Source organism: Anolis sagrei, chromosome 2 (genome assembly GCF_037176765.1).
Source record: "Anolis sagrei isolate rAnoSag1 chromosome 2, rAnoSag1.mat, whole genome shotgun sequence".
Lineage (NCBI taxonomy): Eukaryota > Metazoa > Chordata > Lepidosauria > Squamata > Dactyloidae > Anolis > Anolis sagrei.
The window spans coordinates 84,782,365-84,799,585 of NC_090022.1; the positions used below are offsets into that span (position 1 = coordinate 84,782,365).

Sequence of the window (17,221 nt, forward strand, 5' to 3'; positions counted from 1 at the left end):
AGTGGCTGAAGAGGAAAAGGAAAGGGCCTGAAGTTGTGAGGAAAGGTGGGAGTTGAAGTCCAAAACACCTGGAGGGCCCAAGCTGGCCCATGCCTGGTGTAGATGCAGCCTGAGTATTCCTTGGCAACCTCCCATTCTAGGACTGACCTGAGCTGACCTTACTTGGTTGCCCCAGATCAGGCTGAACCTGGTGCCTTTGGGGTATAGAAGCCCCAAGAGGTGCACACATAAATATGTACAGAAATAAAGAACGGCTGGTGTCCTTCCCTAAAGAGGGCTTCCTCTGGAGCCAAGCAAGGCTGCATCTCCATGATGGGGAGGGGGTGGAGGACCAGCCCGGATTGGAGGGCTTGGGAGCGGCTGACGTTGCTGCTGGAAGGGAGCAGAGAGGGAGGAGAGGAGGAGGAGAGAGGCGAGGAAAGGAAACAGCTGCGGCTGCGGCATTGCCTCCAGGTCAGCAGCGCCTTGGCTTTGCCCTCTCCAGCTCGGGCTTCCTTTTGCTGCAGAGTCCAAGCGGAGGAGGCAGCCAGGAGATCCTTCCCAGCTCCTTTGCAAGAGAGAGAGAGAGAGAGGCCTCACCCCAAGCAAGTAAGTGTGGATCCCCCTCTGTGGCACGATTTCTGTTCCTGGGTTAGAAGAAATGTCCTTTCCTATAGTTTGTCAGTTCATCTCTCAACCAATTCAGCCTAGTTTGAGGCAGCCACAGAAAAGACGTTTCTGGAGTAGAACAACTACTTTCAAAGTGAGTTCTGCACAATTAAACAGGAAATAACACATTCAAAGTGGGAACAGAAAATCTTTCAAGTTTTGTTACACGAGGAGCAAAGCAAGTGCAGTTGGGTCCCTTTGAAAAAGAGGTTGGTTCCCTGAGACTGAGTGATCAGGTTATGTGGCCAAAGATGGCTAGCAAGTGCAAGTTGGGTCCCTCCCTTTAAAAAGAAGTTGGCTCCCTGAGAATAAGTGATCACATACCCAAAGATGCCTAATAAGGCTTGTAGGATTTCTGGGGTGTATGGAACTCTCTGCCACAGAAGGTGGTGGAAGCTCCTTCCTTGGAAGCTTTTAAACAGAGGCTGGGTGGCCATTGGGAGGAGGCACTTCATTGTGCTTTTCCTGTATGGCAGTGGTTTGGACTAGATGGCCCATGTGGTCTCTTCCAACTCTATGATTATTCTAATCTGTTCTATGTAGGATCTAATAGGGCAGTGGTTTCTCAACCTGTGGGTCCCCAGGTGTTTTGGCCACAGGTTGAGAACCATTGCAATAGGGTGTCACATCTTGGAAGCTAAGCAAGGTTAGCCCTGAGAACACCAAGAGATGCCACACATGCTGGCTATATTTCAGAGGATGGGTTTGGGAAAACCACCTCTGAGGATTCCTTGCTTAAGAAAGCCCTGTGGAATTCATAAGGTTTTCATTAGAAGACGTCCCTGAGTTACAAACATCCGACTTAAAAAGTACTCAAAGTTAAGAGCAGGAGTGACACAACAGGAAGTGAGAAAAATCTACCCCTAGGAAGGGAAAATCACTCCAGAAAGTCAGGAAAAGGTATCTCCACTGAAGCTTTCCACAAGCCAGTTTTTTGTTTCAAAATCCAATTATCACAGAGACAGAAAGTGTAGTGAAATCTTCTGAACAGGGGGAGAGACAGCAAAACAAACACCTCAGGGTGTTATTTCTTTCCTATGGTATCCAAAACTTATAGTTATATCTAGAATTACACTTTAAAAAGTACCTGTTTTGACTTGCATACAAATTCAACTTAAGAACAAACTTACAGAATCTATCTTGTTCATAATTGGGGGACTGTTTGTAGTTGGCAGGTCACTTGAGGACACATGTGCAGGTCCAGATATGAATGCAGTAAAACTAAGGAGTTGATCTTTTCCAGTATTGTTCACCATCACCACCTTTATGCAAACAAAATGCCAAAAGAAAGATAAATATTTGTGCCTCCCGCCCCCAAGTCATAATAAATCTGAATCTGGAGGGGCACAGGATTCATCATTTTCCTAATTTCCATACTTGCTCCAGAGCTTCCTAGAGGATCCCTGTCTTGGTGGAAAGTCACTGGAGGCACAGAGGCAGCTGTTTGTGCCAGTACTTATATTATAAAAGCTGTATTTAATATGGACGTTCCTTGTCTTTCCTAGTCGTGGCAGGCAGGCCCAATGCCAAGCGGACAGAAAAGCTTTGGGGCCTTTTTAGGGAGAGACAGTTTTCCCTGCTTCTAACTTAAGTTTTCGAAATTCGATTTCATGTGCTCAAGAGGAAACACTGTAGACGAAGGGTTAAAAAGTCCCAAGACACGCATCCAAAGAGAGTGAGAATCATGTGAATCAACTGTGGCATTTCAAATATTTTGCTTAGCCTTGATTTCAAGGCCTTTTTCAGTTCTGAATAGAACTTGCCCACTTGATTCATGATTAGGACATGAACCCCCCCTAAAGATAGTGGTACTTATTTCCAAGGTAAGGAGTACAGGGTTGATTTTAAAATATATTTTAAACCCAGCATCATAAGACCTTATTATACAATATATAAAGTCAGTGATTACATTATGCATTGCCTATATTCCCAATACACTCTAACTCTTAACATTCCCCACCCACTTTCCCTTATAAAGTCTATAATGATATAAACTGGGGGAAAACCAACTGATTGGCTTCATACTTCCTTACATATGATGAAATTATTATCAGCATCCTGCTAGCATCTTATCTTAAATATATTTCTATTTTACAATATAATTTTTATGTATACTTAATTTTCAAAACCCACAAGAAAGTGTATATGGTTGATTCTTAAGGGGGAATTCTTTTATTGTCTGTATGCCAGTCGTTGGGTGCTTCTCAAGAAGGCGTTCTTGACTTGTGCTGCAGCCTTGCTAGTGCCTTTGGCCATTCCTTTGGACTGGGTGGGGTCTGCAGACGCCATACTGTTCCTGAAAGGACTGTAAGGTTGCAGTCCAGCATCAATTTACTTTGAAATATTCCTCACTCAACTCAGTGGGATTTACCTCTGAAGGGGCTATATCTTTTTAAAATTGGAATGAAAACCTTTCTCAGGCTGCAGACTACATTGGATCTGAAACCTTCATAGCACACCGCCTACAGTGCTTAAAAATAACCCTCTGTTCATGCCTTGCCAAATTATGCTAGTCTGAGTTCATGGAACCGGATATTTTATTTTAAAATAACAATCTGTGGTCTGGCTGGGACTACTCTTCTGTGCGTGAATGTATAAAGATAAGGCGTGTCTCATGAAGGCACTGAAGAAGAGAGTAGGCAAGATAACTCATCATTTCTGGGAAAGAGGAGATTATGTTGTTACTATTATGTTGTTACTATTTGCTCATCCTCTTTCTCCATTCAGGGTCATAATTATAGTCATTCTGGTAAATCCTTTGCTGAGGGTCCTTTCAGATTGGCATTCTAAACACCAACAAAAAGTTGAAATCAAAACACCTTAATCTGGACCACTTTCTGTAACCTGGACTACTTCCTCCTGATCTCTAAAATCACAGAGATTCATTTGAACATTGAGTGGGAGTTGTCAAGATTTCCCCCCTGGGTTGCAAACAGAGTCTTGCACTTTTCAGGGACAGGACAGTTATTTCCCCTGACAAATTCTTTTGGGTAGAGTGCTTATTTGTGTGAATGGAATTCCCTCTGCAGTGTCATTGTGTACTACAGAGCTTACGTTGCCTTTACTGGGCATTGTGCTTGGTTTTTGTTATCTTTCTTTTCATTGTTTGCCCCTGAGAGACTGAAGGTTATAAATTCCTTGATCTATTTGTTCTTCAAACACTATTGTCAGAGGGGAAACATAGCTTCTGGCTCCATCATCAGAAATGGGGAAACAAAATCCTTGGAAATCCAGTATTATTGGGATCAAAAAAACTATTCAATTATGTAACTATCAGAGCATCTGTAGTGGACTAAAATGGAGTAGAGTATGTTGACCTTGCCCCTATATGTACTTGATTAGTGGGTATTTTTCTTACCCAGATTATTTATTTATTTATTTATTTAGTATCTTTGTATACCGCCCCTCTCAGCCTTCCAGCGACTCGAGGCGGTTTACAAGACAAAATTCAGTGCCACCAAGAACACAATTACAATATAAAACATCAACATCAATAAAATCATAACACTATAATAAAACATCATCCAATAAATACTCATTAAAACAACGTCCAGTTCCGTCATGTAGTTGTTCCATTCTTATGTCCATTACTCAGTATTTGCAAATGCCTGCTCAAATAGCCATGTCTTAAGATTCTTCCGAAATGCTAGGAGCGAAGAAGCCAATCTGATCTCCCTAGGAAGGGTGTTCCATAGCCGAGGGGCCACCACTGAGAAGGCCCTGTCTCTCGTCACCGCCAGCCGTGCTTGTGATGATGGTGGGACCAAGAGCAGAGCCTCTCCAGACAATCTTAAAGTCCTCAAAGGTTCATAAGGGGAGATTAGTTCGGACAGGTAAGTTGGGCCAGAACCGTTTAGGGCTTTATAGGCCAAAGGCAGCACTTTGAATTGTGCGCGGTAGCAGACTGGTAGCCAGTGGAGCTGGCACAACAGGGGAGTTGTATGCTTCCTGAGAGGTGCTCCAGTTAACAACCTGGCTGCCGTCTGTTGGACCAATTGAAGCTTCTGGACTGTTTTCAAAGGCAACCCCACGTAGAGAGCATTGCAGTACTCTATACGGGATGTAACAAGAGCGTGGACTACCGTGGCCAAGTCAGACTTCCCAAGGTACCGGTGCAGCTGGCGCACAAGCTTAATACTTTCATGAATTATAATTTGGATAAATACAGTATTTTCAGGACCAAGAATCATCTGCCCGTTCACTTGGCCTTTTTCTCTGAATATGTGTGCTTAGGTGACAAATTCCACACACACCCCTTCTCCAAAAACCCTAAAATCCCATTTCAAGCGAAGGCCAAAGGAAGGGTTCAAGCCTTCTAGAAAACTCATAAACTATATACAAAACTTGAAATAATCAAGATTAGAGTTCTTGGGTCAGGAAATAAAGCATCTTGCATGCAAAATCCACTAAATATCACTTCCTCACTACATTCAAAGGAACTTCTTGACAGAAAGGGCAGTGGAATGAATGGCTTAGAAAGGCGGTGGGGCCTCCTTCTCTGGACATTTTCCAAATGAGTCCAGACAGCTATCAGCAGGGGATGCTTCAGCTGGAGTTCCTGAACTGAATTGCATTGGACTCCAAGACCTTTGGATCCCTATCAGCTATAATTCTATGAATCTGTAATTCTGTAACATTAAGTACATTAACATTCTGGTCAAAGCATTGGAGTGAAGCCTTCCCTTGATCAGTGTGTGAGCCCTGTTAAACCTGTGTCCTACATTAAGATATCAAGCTTCGTTCCCCCTCACTCGCAGCGCTGTGTAAAATACAAAAGAACCCAACTTTGTGCTGCATCAGTCTAGATCAGGAATGGATAGTTCATGGCTACAGATGGTGGAAGAGGCAATTCAATAACATTTGGAGAACCATGCATTTGCCACTACAATCCAGTTGCCCTTTCCTACACACATTACTAGTTGTCTGTACTGCACTCATTGCTGTTGTCTCTCCTGCTTTCAATTTTTCAAGCCTCAAGAGTCCTTAGCATCCTGAAGGTTTTTCTCCTTTGGGCTTATATTTCTAAAATGGGTCACAAGTGTGTAAATGTGTGTTGGGTGTGTATAAATGTAAAGGTTTCCCCTTGACATTATGTCTAGACATGTTGGACTCTGGAGGGTGGTGTGCGTCTCCATTTCTAATCTGAAGAGCCGGCATTGTCCATAAACACCTCCTAGGTCATGTGGCCAGCATGACTGCATGGAGAGTCGATATCTTCCCACCAAAGCGGTACCTATTGATCTACCTATTGTATATATTCTAATAATAAGGTAAATGCCTTTGCTTCTGTATGTTGAGGGGAAAAATTCCTGTCACTACTCTAGCAAAACCAAAGTGGAGTAGGGGGAACTGTATCAGGCAATGGTGGGTCATATGACTAGCAGAACCTTAAGAATGTGGCGATGAAAGATGAACAAAGGACTTCTATGAAATCTTCCCTCTTTAAACTGCCTTTAATAATCAAAATGTTCTATTTAGAGTATCCAGCTCAATTGCACTACATCCTTTTTTATTTTACCACACAGTTTTTCTTGGTGTTAGTCAGTCTATCCCAGCTTTTGTGTCATGGATGGGGAAAATACAGCTTTTAGGTGGCATGCAGCCTCCAAAGATATTCTCTCCCCCCCCCCCCTCCGCCCCTCCATCCCCAGTATCTTCAAACCAACCTTTTTCATGCCAACTTCTAGCTGTTCTAGCTGCCCCAGTTTGCAATTTAAATAGGTGTCAAGCTGTGTCTGTGCTGTTTAACATTAAAACCATAGACTTGGAAGGTATCATAAAGCTCATCCAGTCCAACTTTATTCTTCCATGCAGGGGCACATTATCAAAGCACGCTAACAGATGCCATCCAGCCTCCATATAAAAACCTCCAAAGAAGGAGGACCTACCTCAATCCAAGGCAGCATAAAATTACCAATCTTGGATAACTAGTCACTTTAGTTTACTTTTATCCCCCCCCCCCCTTATTCACCCCATACTTAAAAAAATCCCAGGATATAGCAGTGGTCCCCAGACTTGCCACAGTTGTCCATCCCTGTTTTGTAGCTATCATTTCTAGACACGGTTGGGGTTTTTTTGCCATTGGATTCCCAGAATCCCCGGTCAACATTGCCATGTAGTCCCAACAATTATTAGGCATCTAAGTTGGGAACTGCTGCTTTATGTAAACGTCACTCCTGACTGCATGAACATGATAGTTCTGCCAGTCTTTGTGTACTCCCAGAGCTTCTGTTGCTCTTAATTACTCTTATATTCTCATGCTGCCGAGGTTTGCAGTGGGGCGTGGGCAATTCAGAGTATTTCCTGATGTAATACATCCATGAATGAACTGCATCCACATACGTCAATTCATAGAATATAACTAAATACACAAAAGACATTAATAACCAGGTTGAGGAACTTTTGGGAATGCAGCCCTTGCTAGAATAGTCAGTAGTGAGAGTGGATTAGAAATGCAATCTTGTAAAAACTGAATGACTGACTGTTCCTCACTTTTGTGCTATAAGTTGTTGAGAGCGTTCACTATTGAAATAGTGTATGTTGTGACCTATGACTAATTCTGAACGTCTTGGTCTTTAACAATACGATACGTCCTTCCTATGTGTGTGCAATCTACTTTTATGGATATGGAGGGAGATGTTCTGATAGGAGATGGAGATGTAATCTTTGTAAAGGCGTGGTCCCTTTGTCTCTCTTCAGCTAGCTTGTATGGCCTCATGCCTGAAGAATTAAGGGTTACTTTCTTGTTGGATCTCAGCCCAGCCAACAGACTGCAGTGCAGTGATGATGCGTTGCCTGCAAAGGGTTGCCTTACGTTATTATTGGCTGGAAAAGCACCCACTTTAGACATCAGGCTTTTCTTGCTGTCTTTACTACGTTGACCTTTCCCCCTTTCTTTTTCTTGAATCCCAGTCTGTGTTTCAGAGCTTTGGAGATAAAACAGAGGGAGTCTGCAGCTTTATGAAGTGAGAATATGTTTTTCTGTACTTAGCAAGCAGATCTTGCCTTTCTTCCTTTGGTTTTGGATTTTTGCGTGGCAGTCCTTTGCTTTGGTTTTAAGTGCAAATGTATTTCAATAGGAATAGGCATTTTAAAACATTCACAGTGGGTGTGCCTTACCATGACAATGCTGGAAGCTGTAATCCAAAAATTAACTGTTTAAAAGTTTTTTTTCTTAATCAACAAAGGACATTTATAATAAACAATGTTTTTAGTGCAAACACATTTTTCATTTTCTGCTCAAAATATAAAATCCTAAAGGTAACAGTAAAGGTTTCCCCTGACATTAAGTCTAGTTGTGTCCGATTCTCGTGGGTGGTGCTCATCTCCATTTCTAAGCCGAAGAGCCAACATTGTCCGTAGACACCTCCAAGGTCATGTGGCCAGCATGACCGCATGGAGCGCTGTTAGCTTCCTGCAGAAGCGGTACCTATTGATCTACTCACATGTGCATGTTTTCGGACTGCTAGGTTGGCAGAAGCTGGGCCTAACAATGGGAGCTCACCCCACTCCTTGGATTCAAACCGCTGACCTTTTGGTCAGCAAGTTCAGCAGCTCAGCTGTTTAACCAGCTGCACAACCAGAGGGCCTTTACAATTCTAAAGGCAAATAATAATTACAAAATCCAACAAATTTTGATGCTTTATTGTAAAATATTGAAATCATTATATTTCTATCTTCTTGGACAGCATGGAAATTCTTCAGTGTTTTCAAGGCATATTCTTATAGTTATCCCATGTCTCCTTGTTACAGAGAGAAAATGGTTTGGAAGCAATTATTCCAAATTGTATGAGAACTAAGTGGCAACAAAGAATAAAACCCAGGAGCCAGTTTTCGGCCTGTGAACAACAGTTCACCAATTCTTGACTAATGTTTTATATTAGATGGTCAAGCAATATAAAATTCACTTTATAATGTATGGTTACCTGTAGAAGACAAGTACAATGATTGGGAAGAAAGGATGTGGGAAGTAAAACAGAAAGAAGGAATCAATTACAGGGTGCTTTGTGGTTGTTTTGTCTTGGCATCTTAGAGTTTTATGCTGACCCAGGAAGGCAGTTTATTGAGAAACCATGTCTCTGCCTTCCTTTAAGAACGCATCCCTAAGATGTGTAGTTCAACACTGTGGCAGTAAAACAAGCCTTTGTCCATACTGGGTATACATAAGATTCAGTCCCAAGCAAATCAAGCATGGTGGTACATTTTTAAATGTAGAATTTTTAGAACAATACAAATAAAGAATAGCTTTGTTAATTTTGTTTAATTTATGTCCCACAGCATTCTTCATCTCTTCAAGAAATATCTGTCCACAAGCCATGTCAAGCACAGGAAAGGTAAGGCACTTTTCCATCCCTGTAGCTGCTAACGCCCCAGGTGTTTGCATGTTTAATACACTAAGTTGGTAAACTACTACTAAATTGTGAGCAATCATCTCAGCTCCTGATCTTGCAATGCTTTATAATGAGGGAGAAAATCATAACGCTTGATAAGTATCTTGCTTCTGTCTGTTTCTGGTTCTGATGCCACTCTTCCCCCTTCCCACAGCTGCATTTCCCCCATTTTCCCTTCCGTTTCCATTTTCTTCGTTGTTTTGAAATAACTTCCCAAGCACAGTTTACATTCTTTTCTCCTGCAGCCAGAATTTGGTCTAAATACAGAACAGATGTATATTAGAGACCGCAGAATGAAACCTCTTTGGTGTGGAATCTAAAAACTGAAATGAGCAAAGAGGGAGATGTAGAAAGGGGAAAGCAAAGAGAAAAGTTCTGCTTTTTCAGTTCTTCCAGCAGATGTGCTTTCCATTTCCAGAAAACTCCATAGTATGGAATGGCAGGATATCCGGGGTGTGAATGGAACCTTGTTCTGTGACCATTTGACTTCTCTCTTGAAAGCTTAAAAAAGAGAAGTTACTTTCTAATACCCCGCAAAATGAGATGAGTCCTAAGAGAGAAGACAGGGTGCTCTAAAAGGTTCTTGGCCCAGAAAGTCTGCATCATTCTTCCCTCACCTAGAAACCTGTAGATAAATGGGACTACATCACCCCAGCCAGAGTGGGGTTAATGGGGATTTCAGTCCAACACAACAAGGTACCAGGTAGAGATATACTTCTCTGTTTTGCCATCACTTCTAAAGCATGTAATAGGGGCAAATTGAGTTTTTGAGGAAGCTTGTTCAGAAGTGCCAGTAAGTTCTTTGTTTCACTTTGTTTAAATAAGATTTAGTTTTTATTAAATGGAGGCTCTCCTCTTTATTGGTATGTATTCGTGATGGGTATACTGAATAAGACTGATGTTATTGTGTCATCCCAGGTACATTGATAGAGAAAAAGACATGGCCAATTGCCTTGGGAATATTAAAAGGGAAGCGTTCAAGGGAAGTGTATTTGGAAAGAAAGGATGTCCTCAAAAACCAAGGAGGAAAAAGCCTTTTTCAGGGCCACTTAACATTCTGATTTTTTTCTCCTTTGCCTAAAAATGTCATGTCCTCCTACCTCCCTTGATTTTCCATAAAAACGTTCATGGGGAACAGTGGGTCCAATCTCAGTTCATTTTTATAACTTTTAAGGAGGTATTGAGCTAATGAAGTGCAACTATTTCAATTTTGTATAAGTCCATTATATAGAGAGAGACGGGGGGAGGATTGATTTTTTAAAAAATTGAATCCAGAGCAAGGAGCAGACCTGGGGATGCTGAAATATCTGAAATGAAATCTTTCTTCAAACATTGCCTTAGACACAGGAAACCTGTCTTTTCTAGGCATGACCTTTCTGTGGCTGAGATAATAATTAAATCATCCGGTCACAGGAGTAAATCTCGTTATCCTGTAATGAGGCTACACATAATGGGGTCAATTAAATGGCAACATGGCTCCTGTTTCAAGGTTGACAACACAGTTCCTGTTTCCCAAAAAACCAAACCTGCAGGATTAAGGTAACGTTTGACAGAGTTCCCAAGTCTGGAATTGTGTGCCAACCCGTCCTCTTTGAAACCAGGCTGAACTGAATGCTGACTTTCAATAAATAGTCTTTAGTATTATATGTAGGGATGTGCTGACACAGGATCTTAATCTTGCTAGTGGGCAGGCCTTTTTTGAATTGTTACCACTCTATCATATTCTCAGTTTCCACAGTCTGTGTAAATTTGTAGACAAAACTAAACATTTTTCTGCTCTGATGTTCGTGTTAATTTCTGAGTTTCCTTCTTGTTGCTTTTTGCTTTCTGAGGGATATGAGAATGATGGGCTATGGGAAAATACACTCCAAGTGTCATCCTCCTCGTAACCTGCCTTCTGGAAAAGTTGACAGTCTCAGTAGAAAGTAGTGAACATTTTTCACATTAAGCACTTTGGGTTTAAGTGTCTAATGTACTGTACTATAATAGCTCATTAAAACCATTTAATATTAATGAATTATATTTATGTTTTGGAATTCCTCCAAAGAGTGTAAGATAGCAAATGTGGTTCTCCTCTTCAGAACAAATTTGACAGCCTGGCTGAGTGAGTTTCATGACTTAATGGGGACCAGAGTACCTCCAGATTGATCAAACATAATTTCAGCTTTATAATTCCAGAGGCAATATATGGTACTTTTTGTATGTTTTGCTACCTGAATAATCACGTCCTTAATTTGGTAAGGGAGGGATGGGGTAACTATTGAAGCCTTCCAAGATATTGTAAAATGACCACTTCTGAATATTTAGAAGTTGGAGTTGACACATTCTTGGTGACCAAATGTGTTTCAGTTCTTTTCAGAGCAGGGTGACTAAAATGTTAAAAGGGTTGGAAGCAAAGCCTAGCCTAGGAATTTGGATGTGTTTTAAACTTACGATGGGACATAATAGTCATGTTTAAATATTTGAAAAGATGTTATATTGAGGAGAGGGCAAAGCTTGTTTTCTTCTGATCCAGAGACTAGAACATGGAACAATGGATTCAAATTGTAGGAAAAGAGATTCCACCTTAACGTTAGGAAGAACTTCCCAACAATAAGAGCAGGTAGACAGTAGAATATGCTTCTTTGTAGTGTGGTAGAGTCTCCTTCTCTGGAGGTTTTTAAGCAGAGGCTTAATAGTAATCTGTCGATAGTGTTATATATTCCTGCATGATAGGGGGATGGAATGGATGGCCCTTGTGGGCTTTTCCAACTCTATGATTCTATGGATTTCTAATCTATCACTGACAATTACTATTGAAATTTGATAGGAGTTGCAACAGGAGTTTGCAGAGTACCAGTGAGTACTGTTTGTAGGGTGACAGAGTAGAATCTTATAGTTTAGGAAGCAAAGTCCAAAAATATACATTTTTGGTGCTGTGGTTTTGGTAGTGTCAAAAGGAAATGGATGGAGGCCACATACAGATTCGAGATTGCATATTGCTCACTCCTCCTAGAAAAGTATATACGTGTGACCCCAAATAAAAAGGTAATAAGGAAATAGCACTTCTGTTATTCCTAAAGGGTGCAGTCCAAAAGAATGCCTTTTCTCACTTCTGGTATCATCTTAGGGCCCTTCCACACAGCCATATAACCCAGAATATCAAGGCAGATAACCCACAATATCTGATTTGAACTGGATTATCTGAGTCCACACTGCCATATAATCCAAGTTCAGTGTGGATTTTATACATCTGTGTGGAAGGGACTTCATCTTCCTGGTTATAGCTTGCCTGGCTGACCTGAGTTATGTAGCAAACATTACGCTTTCTTTTGGTATCATACTATTGATCATATTGCTTCTTGTCCCAGATGGTTACCGCTAAATGGTATTTGAGCAGCTGTGCATACAAGGTTTATCATGGCATAATGTGTAGATTAATTTTCAGCGCTTGCTGTAGTTCTTTGGTCCAGTTGAAAAGTGTTGAGCACTAATATTAATAGCTTATTTGTGTTAAAACTGTAGGAAAGGGGTGATTTGTTAGATGTTGACAACAATCTTTGCAAGCAACTATTGCAAAGCATGTTGCATAGAAACATAATTACAATGTTGCACTGGCAAATAATGTGATGTCAGCATAAACTGAGAGACAAATAAGTGGATAAAATAGTGAGCAAGAAAAGCCGTATTGTTTGCAAGTATAGGATGAGTTACTGCATTCCAGATTTGAAACTTCAATGGGAATTGCAAAATCATCACAAAGCTATTCTTTGCTAGGGTACAAAACCCAAATCTTTTCAATGGAGGTGATACACATGTTTAGATCTTCAGAAATTCTGCAAGAAAAGAAATTAAGCTGATGTATTCTACAAGTCCTTCTTCTTAATGGTGATGATCTAGTTAGTCACATCTAGTTCATGCTTTGATAACCTCCTTATATGGTTATCATATGTCTTATATGGAAGCATATGTTTCTATGCTTCCCAACCACCTATTCATATAGAAGTATTTTAACTAAGTTGTAGTTACAACCGTTTTATTGTAGCTTGTCTTATGACCATTACAAGAGAATGATAGATAACTGCTACTACATTTCTGTGTGTGAGAGAGGGAGGGCAGGGTGGGGAGAGGGGAGGGAATCACCTTTGCCTTATGTATGTATGAGCCCTGTATCTGTGGGAGATATATTTCTGAACATACTGTGGATAATAGCAAACTATTTTGAAATGAATGACTTCTGCCAAAAGTCATTATAGAGTCTTGCTGGGGAACCTAAGAAATGGTTAGAGAGGGCATACTTGGTTGGATGTAGGTAGGTGAAACCACTGGTGCTGCAGATATGGGAGTTGTACTTTACTGAACTTAATGAACAAAGGATTTCCTGATTTTGCTCAGATTTCTGTTCAGAGGGCAAATTATTAATTATGCCAAGAATATACTTAGGTGATTCCTCATAGTCCGAGGATGATGGTCCTCCAAATGTAGTGTCTTGGCAAGGGATGTATAAATGGCTGTGGAGACCTATACTTGATCCACCTGTTCTTCTGCAGCGAGGACATCGGTTTCCAGGTGGAATGTGATCCTGGTCAGGTTTGGCTTGACACGGCTTCCTCTTGGCTTGTTTCTCCCTTTTGCTCTCCATCAGTGCCTCTTCGAATTCCGCAGCATTGGTGATCACAGCTGACCTCCAGTTAGAGCGCTAAAGGGCTTCCCAGATTTCTGCGTCTCTCCCACAGTTTTTAAGGTTGGCTTTAAGCCCATCTTTAAATCTCTTTTCCTGTCCAATAATATGTATTATTCTTCTAAGAATTTGCAAAGGTTAACTAGAGGGTGGAAAGCTTAAAGTGTGCTGCATAACTCAGGTCGGCCAGACAGGCCATCATTTTTCATTATGAAAATGGGCAAGTTTCTTGTTTCTACAGACTTTTCCCACAAGCAAAGGGAAATTATTAGATCCTTCCACCTCTTGTTTGCAGCAAACTGGAACTTGTTATTTTAATAAAAGGATGGAGCTGATTGCAGCCATAATTTTTCTTCATATCATGTTCTAAGCCACAGTCAAGGCACATTCAAGGCACTTGGGAAAAGGAATAGTCAGGGGCAAAATAAATCTGAAATTAATTCAGAGCATGTCTATGTATCTTTTGACTCAAAAAGCTCACTTTGCGGCAGAATAGACCACACCCAGCCCTGTTTGTAGATGCATCTGTGTAGGTGCTCTGTGAATGCTGAAATGGCTGAGAAATATGGCATCCTGTCACATGTAAATATGCTACTGTTCTCTTATGGCGATGTATCCTTTAAAATAAAAAAGTTGCATATTTTGGAAATTAAAAACTGAAAAATCTGTTTCTTTGGGATGACAGAAGAACGAGCAAGTAATTTCCCTTTCATCTCTCTGAGAGAACTCTCTCCAGCCTAAGCTTAGTCATGAATGCAGCAAAGGAGTTACGGGAACTCAGTAACACTTTCTCTGAGCCAGTTGCTTCCCACCTACTTGCAGCTCTGGACTGGTGTCATGTATCATAGCCTGGAAGGGGTGTGTGCATGTGCTCCTGCTCTATACCAGAGAAAGACTTGCTTGTAATATTGGCGCCTCACTGCTTCACCTGCTTACAACCCAAAAGGATCATGCCCTGCAGGAGAACTCTCCACAGGCAGTGAAACACAAAGGATCCCCTTTTGCCATTGAGGGCATCCATTAACACCAGACTCCTGATAAATATTTTAGGAGGCTTAAGCAGAAATCCCCTGGATCTGGTATCAGTGTAGTACTTGCACAGCTGTTGCTGTTGGTACAGCTGTTGCAGAAGAGCTCTTGTCATGAAGATCATAGGCGTAGCTGCTGCTGTTTCACTGTGTGGCCAAAGATGGAAGTAAACGTGATCTGCAGGAGTGTTGAAACTGGAAGAAGCTACCTTTTAAAACTGACTGCTTTAGAAAGGAGTGTTAATAATCAAAATTTAACAGACTTTGGATGAAGCAGGGAAGAGTGTAAAATTTTCATTTTCTCTCAGCTACCTGTACAATACTGAGAAACCTCACTTCACAAGCTCTTTGAGTTTCAGTTTTCCCTCAGCAGAAATGAAAATATTGCATCCCAGCCCTATTTAGAGGTCAAAATGTTGAAAGATGAAGAATTCACAGTACTGTGATAATGGGGTTGGTTGAAGCCCCCGGTGGCGTAATTGGTTAAACCCTTCTGCCAGCAGGACTACTGACTGATAGGTCAGCGGTTTAAATTCGGGGAGGGTGGGTTGACTTTAAATTACAGTAAATTATTTTTTTAAACCTGCTGTGTTTACCCATTTCATAGTGGCAGCGCTCGAATGCAACTTGTGTTCACCAATGTAACTTTTGATCATAGTGGATGCCTTGGAAATTATTTTTAATTTTCCTTCTCATCTAATTAGAAGCGAAGAATTGTATTGTGGATTTATGTTATTAAATTTCATTCCTATCTCAGCATTCAGTGCTGTCAAAACATAAGCAAACAGAAATGGATGCTAAATTTGTGAGTTGAACAAAACACTTAACTGTGTGTTCAAAGAAAAAGGGAATCTATTGTCGAAGGCTTTCATGACCAAAATCACTGGTGTGTTGTGAATTTGCATCAGATCCTCTGACAATGCCAGCCACAGATGCAGGCAAAATGTCAGGAGAAAAGGCTGCTAGAACATGGCCATACAGCCTGGAAACTACATAACATGCCAAAAAGGGAATCTGTCTAATGGATACTAAGAACTGAATACAGTCTGTCTTTGTAGCAGGTGATGTGAAAACAAACGACAAAGAGGGCATTCTGTATTCAAGTTGTAGAATCAAGATTTGGTTTCTGAATGCCTTCTGAATCCTCCATTAAAAAATATAAACAGGTGCATGTGGAGGAGTCTTTCCCATGTCTAGAAAGGCATGAAGATGTTACGCCCAAACTCCTAAGATGTGAAAATGGCTGTTGAGGTCACACAGATTATGTTTCATGAGGATTTGTTTGTTCCAGTGGTTTCCCAGACAATCAATTTATAGTGTGACAAATGTGCTGATGGTATATATCTGTTGCCATATCTCTTTCCTTAAAGTTAAAGTACACAACAACAATGTATCCTCCACAACAAAACTGAGAATGTCTTTTCTTTCACCCCAAGCCTGAGTATCACAAGCAGCGGGAACGTATGCATCTATCAAAAACACTGCTCCATGGTGTTTATGAAAGCAATCATGATGAGAGTTACAGCCCTGTGCCATTTGGGTTAGTGTTGTCTTTCTTTAGTTTAGAGAAGGAGTGGTAGAGAACCGTTGTATCTCCAGATGTTTTGGACATCAGCACCCAGATGCTCCTGCCAACTTGGCTAATGACAAGGGATTGTGGGAGTCATAGTCCAAAACATTTCTGAGTCTATTTTGTGAACCTGTTTTCATTTGCTTGATATTCTTTGGAAAATATTCTGGCTTCTCTATGGCACACTAAAAATAGGAAAGTTTGCCCTTCTCGATTTTTGGACTATGATTTCTAAAATTCCAGTGCTGATCTGACTTTAAATCTAATTATCTCGAGAGTTTCACATTCACAAAAGATTATCATTCCCATGCTTGCATTTTCTATGCAGTATGCATTTATCTTGAGAAGCATTCAGATTTCAGACCTCCATTTTCCATATAGGTTAACATTTACCTACTTTGGTTAACTTGGTATTGATAGCATGTGCCACTTTCATTGGCATACAATATTTTTTTTCATGTCAGGAGCATCTTGAGGAACTGCAAGTCGCATCTGGTATGAGAGAATTGGCCATCTGCCCAGATGTTTTGATGTTTTACCATCCTTGTGGGAGGCTTCTCTCATGTCTCCGCCTGGGGAGCTGGAGTTGACAGAGGGAGATCATCTGCGCTCTTCCCGGATTTGAACCTCTTACTTGTTGGTCTTCAGTCCTGCCGGCACAAGGGTTTAACTCATTGAGCCACCGGGGACTCCTATACAATATGATGAGATGTCTTAAAGAATTGTATGCCCTTTTATTTGAGTGTCAGGATTGAGATTAGATGTTATCACTTTTATTTAATTGCATTTATAATGCATGACATGTTCAGTGTGCAAGATTTATTTTTTAACACGGGGCTTCTGAAACTCTGGATTTTGTGTGGATGAAGGTTTTTTTAGTGATCAATAGTCTTTAAATAGTTACAGTTCTCAAGATATATTTTAG

At 40.9% G+C, this 17,221-nt stretch overlaps 1 protein-coding gene across 3 annotated transcripts in view; it reads left to right on the forward strand.

Annotated features, from left to right (window-relative positions):
• Positions 1-402: 402 nt before the first annotated feature.
• The window catches only part of ANXA6 (annexin A6), a 56,298-nt gene continuing 39,479 nt past the window's right edge, over positions 403-17,221 (forward strand). For all 3 annotated transcript variants that reach the window (XM_060765466.2, XM_060765467.2, XM_060765468.2), the window contains exons 1-2: positions 403-588; positions 8,926-8,981. In XM_060765466.2, coding sequence (XP_060621449.2) covers positions 8,964-8,981 — 18 coding nt within the window. In that variant the 5' untranslated portion in view covers positions 403-588; positions 8,926-8,963. The remainder of the gene's footprint in view (positions 589-8,925; positions 8,982-17,221) is intronic.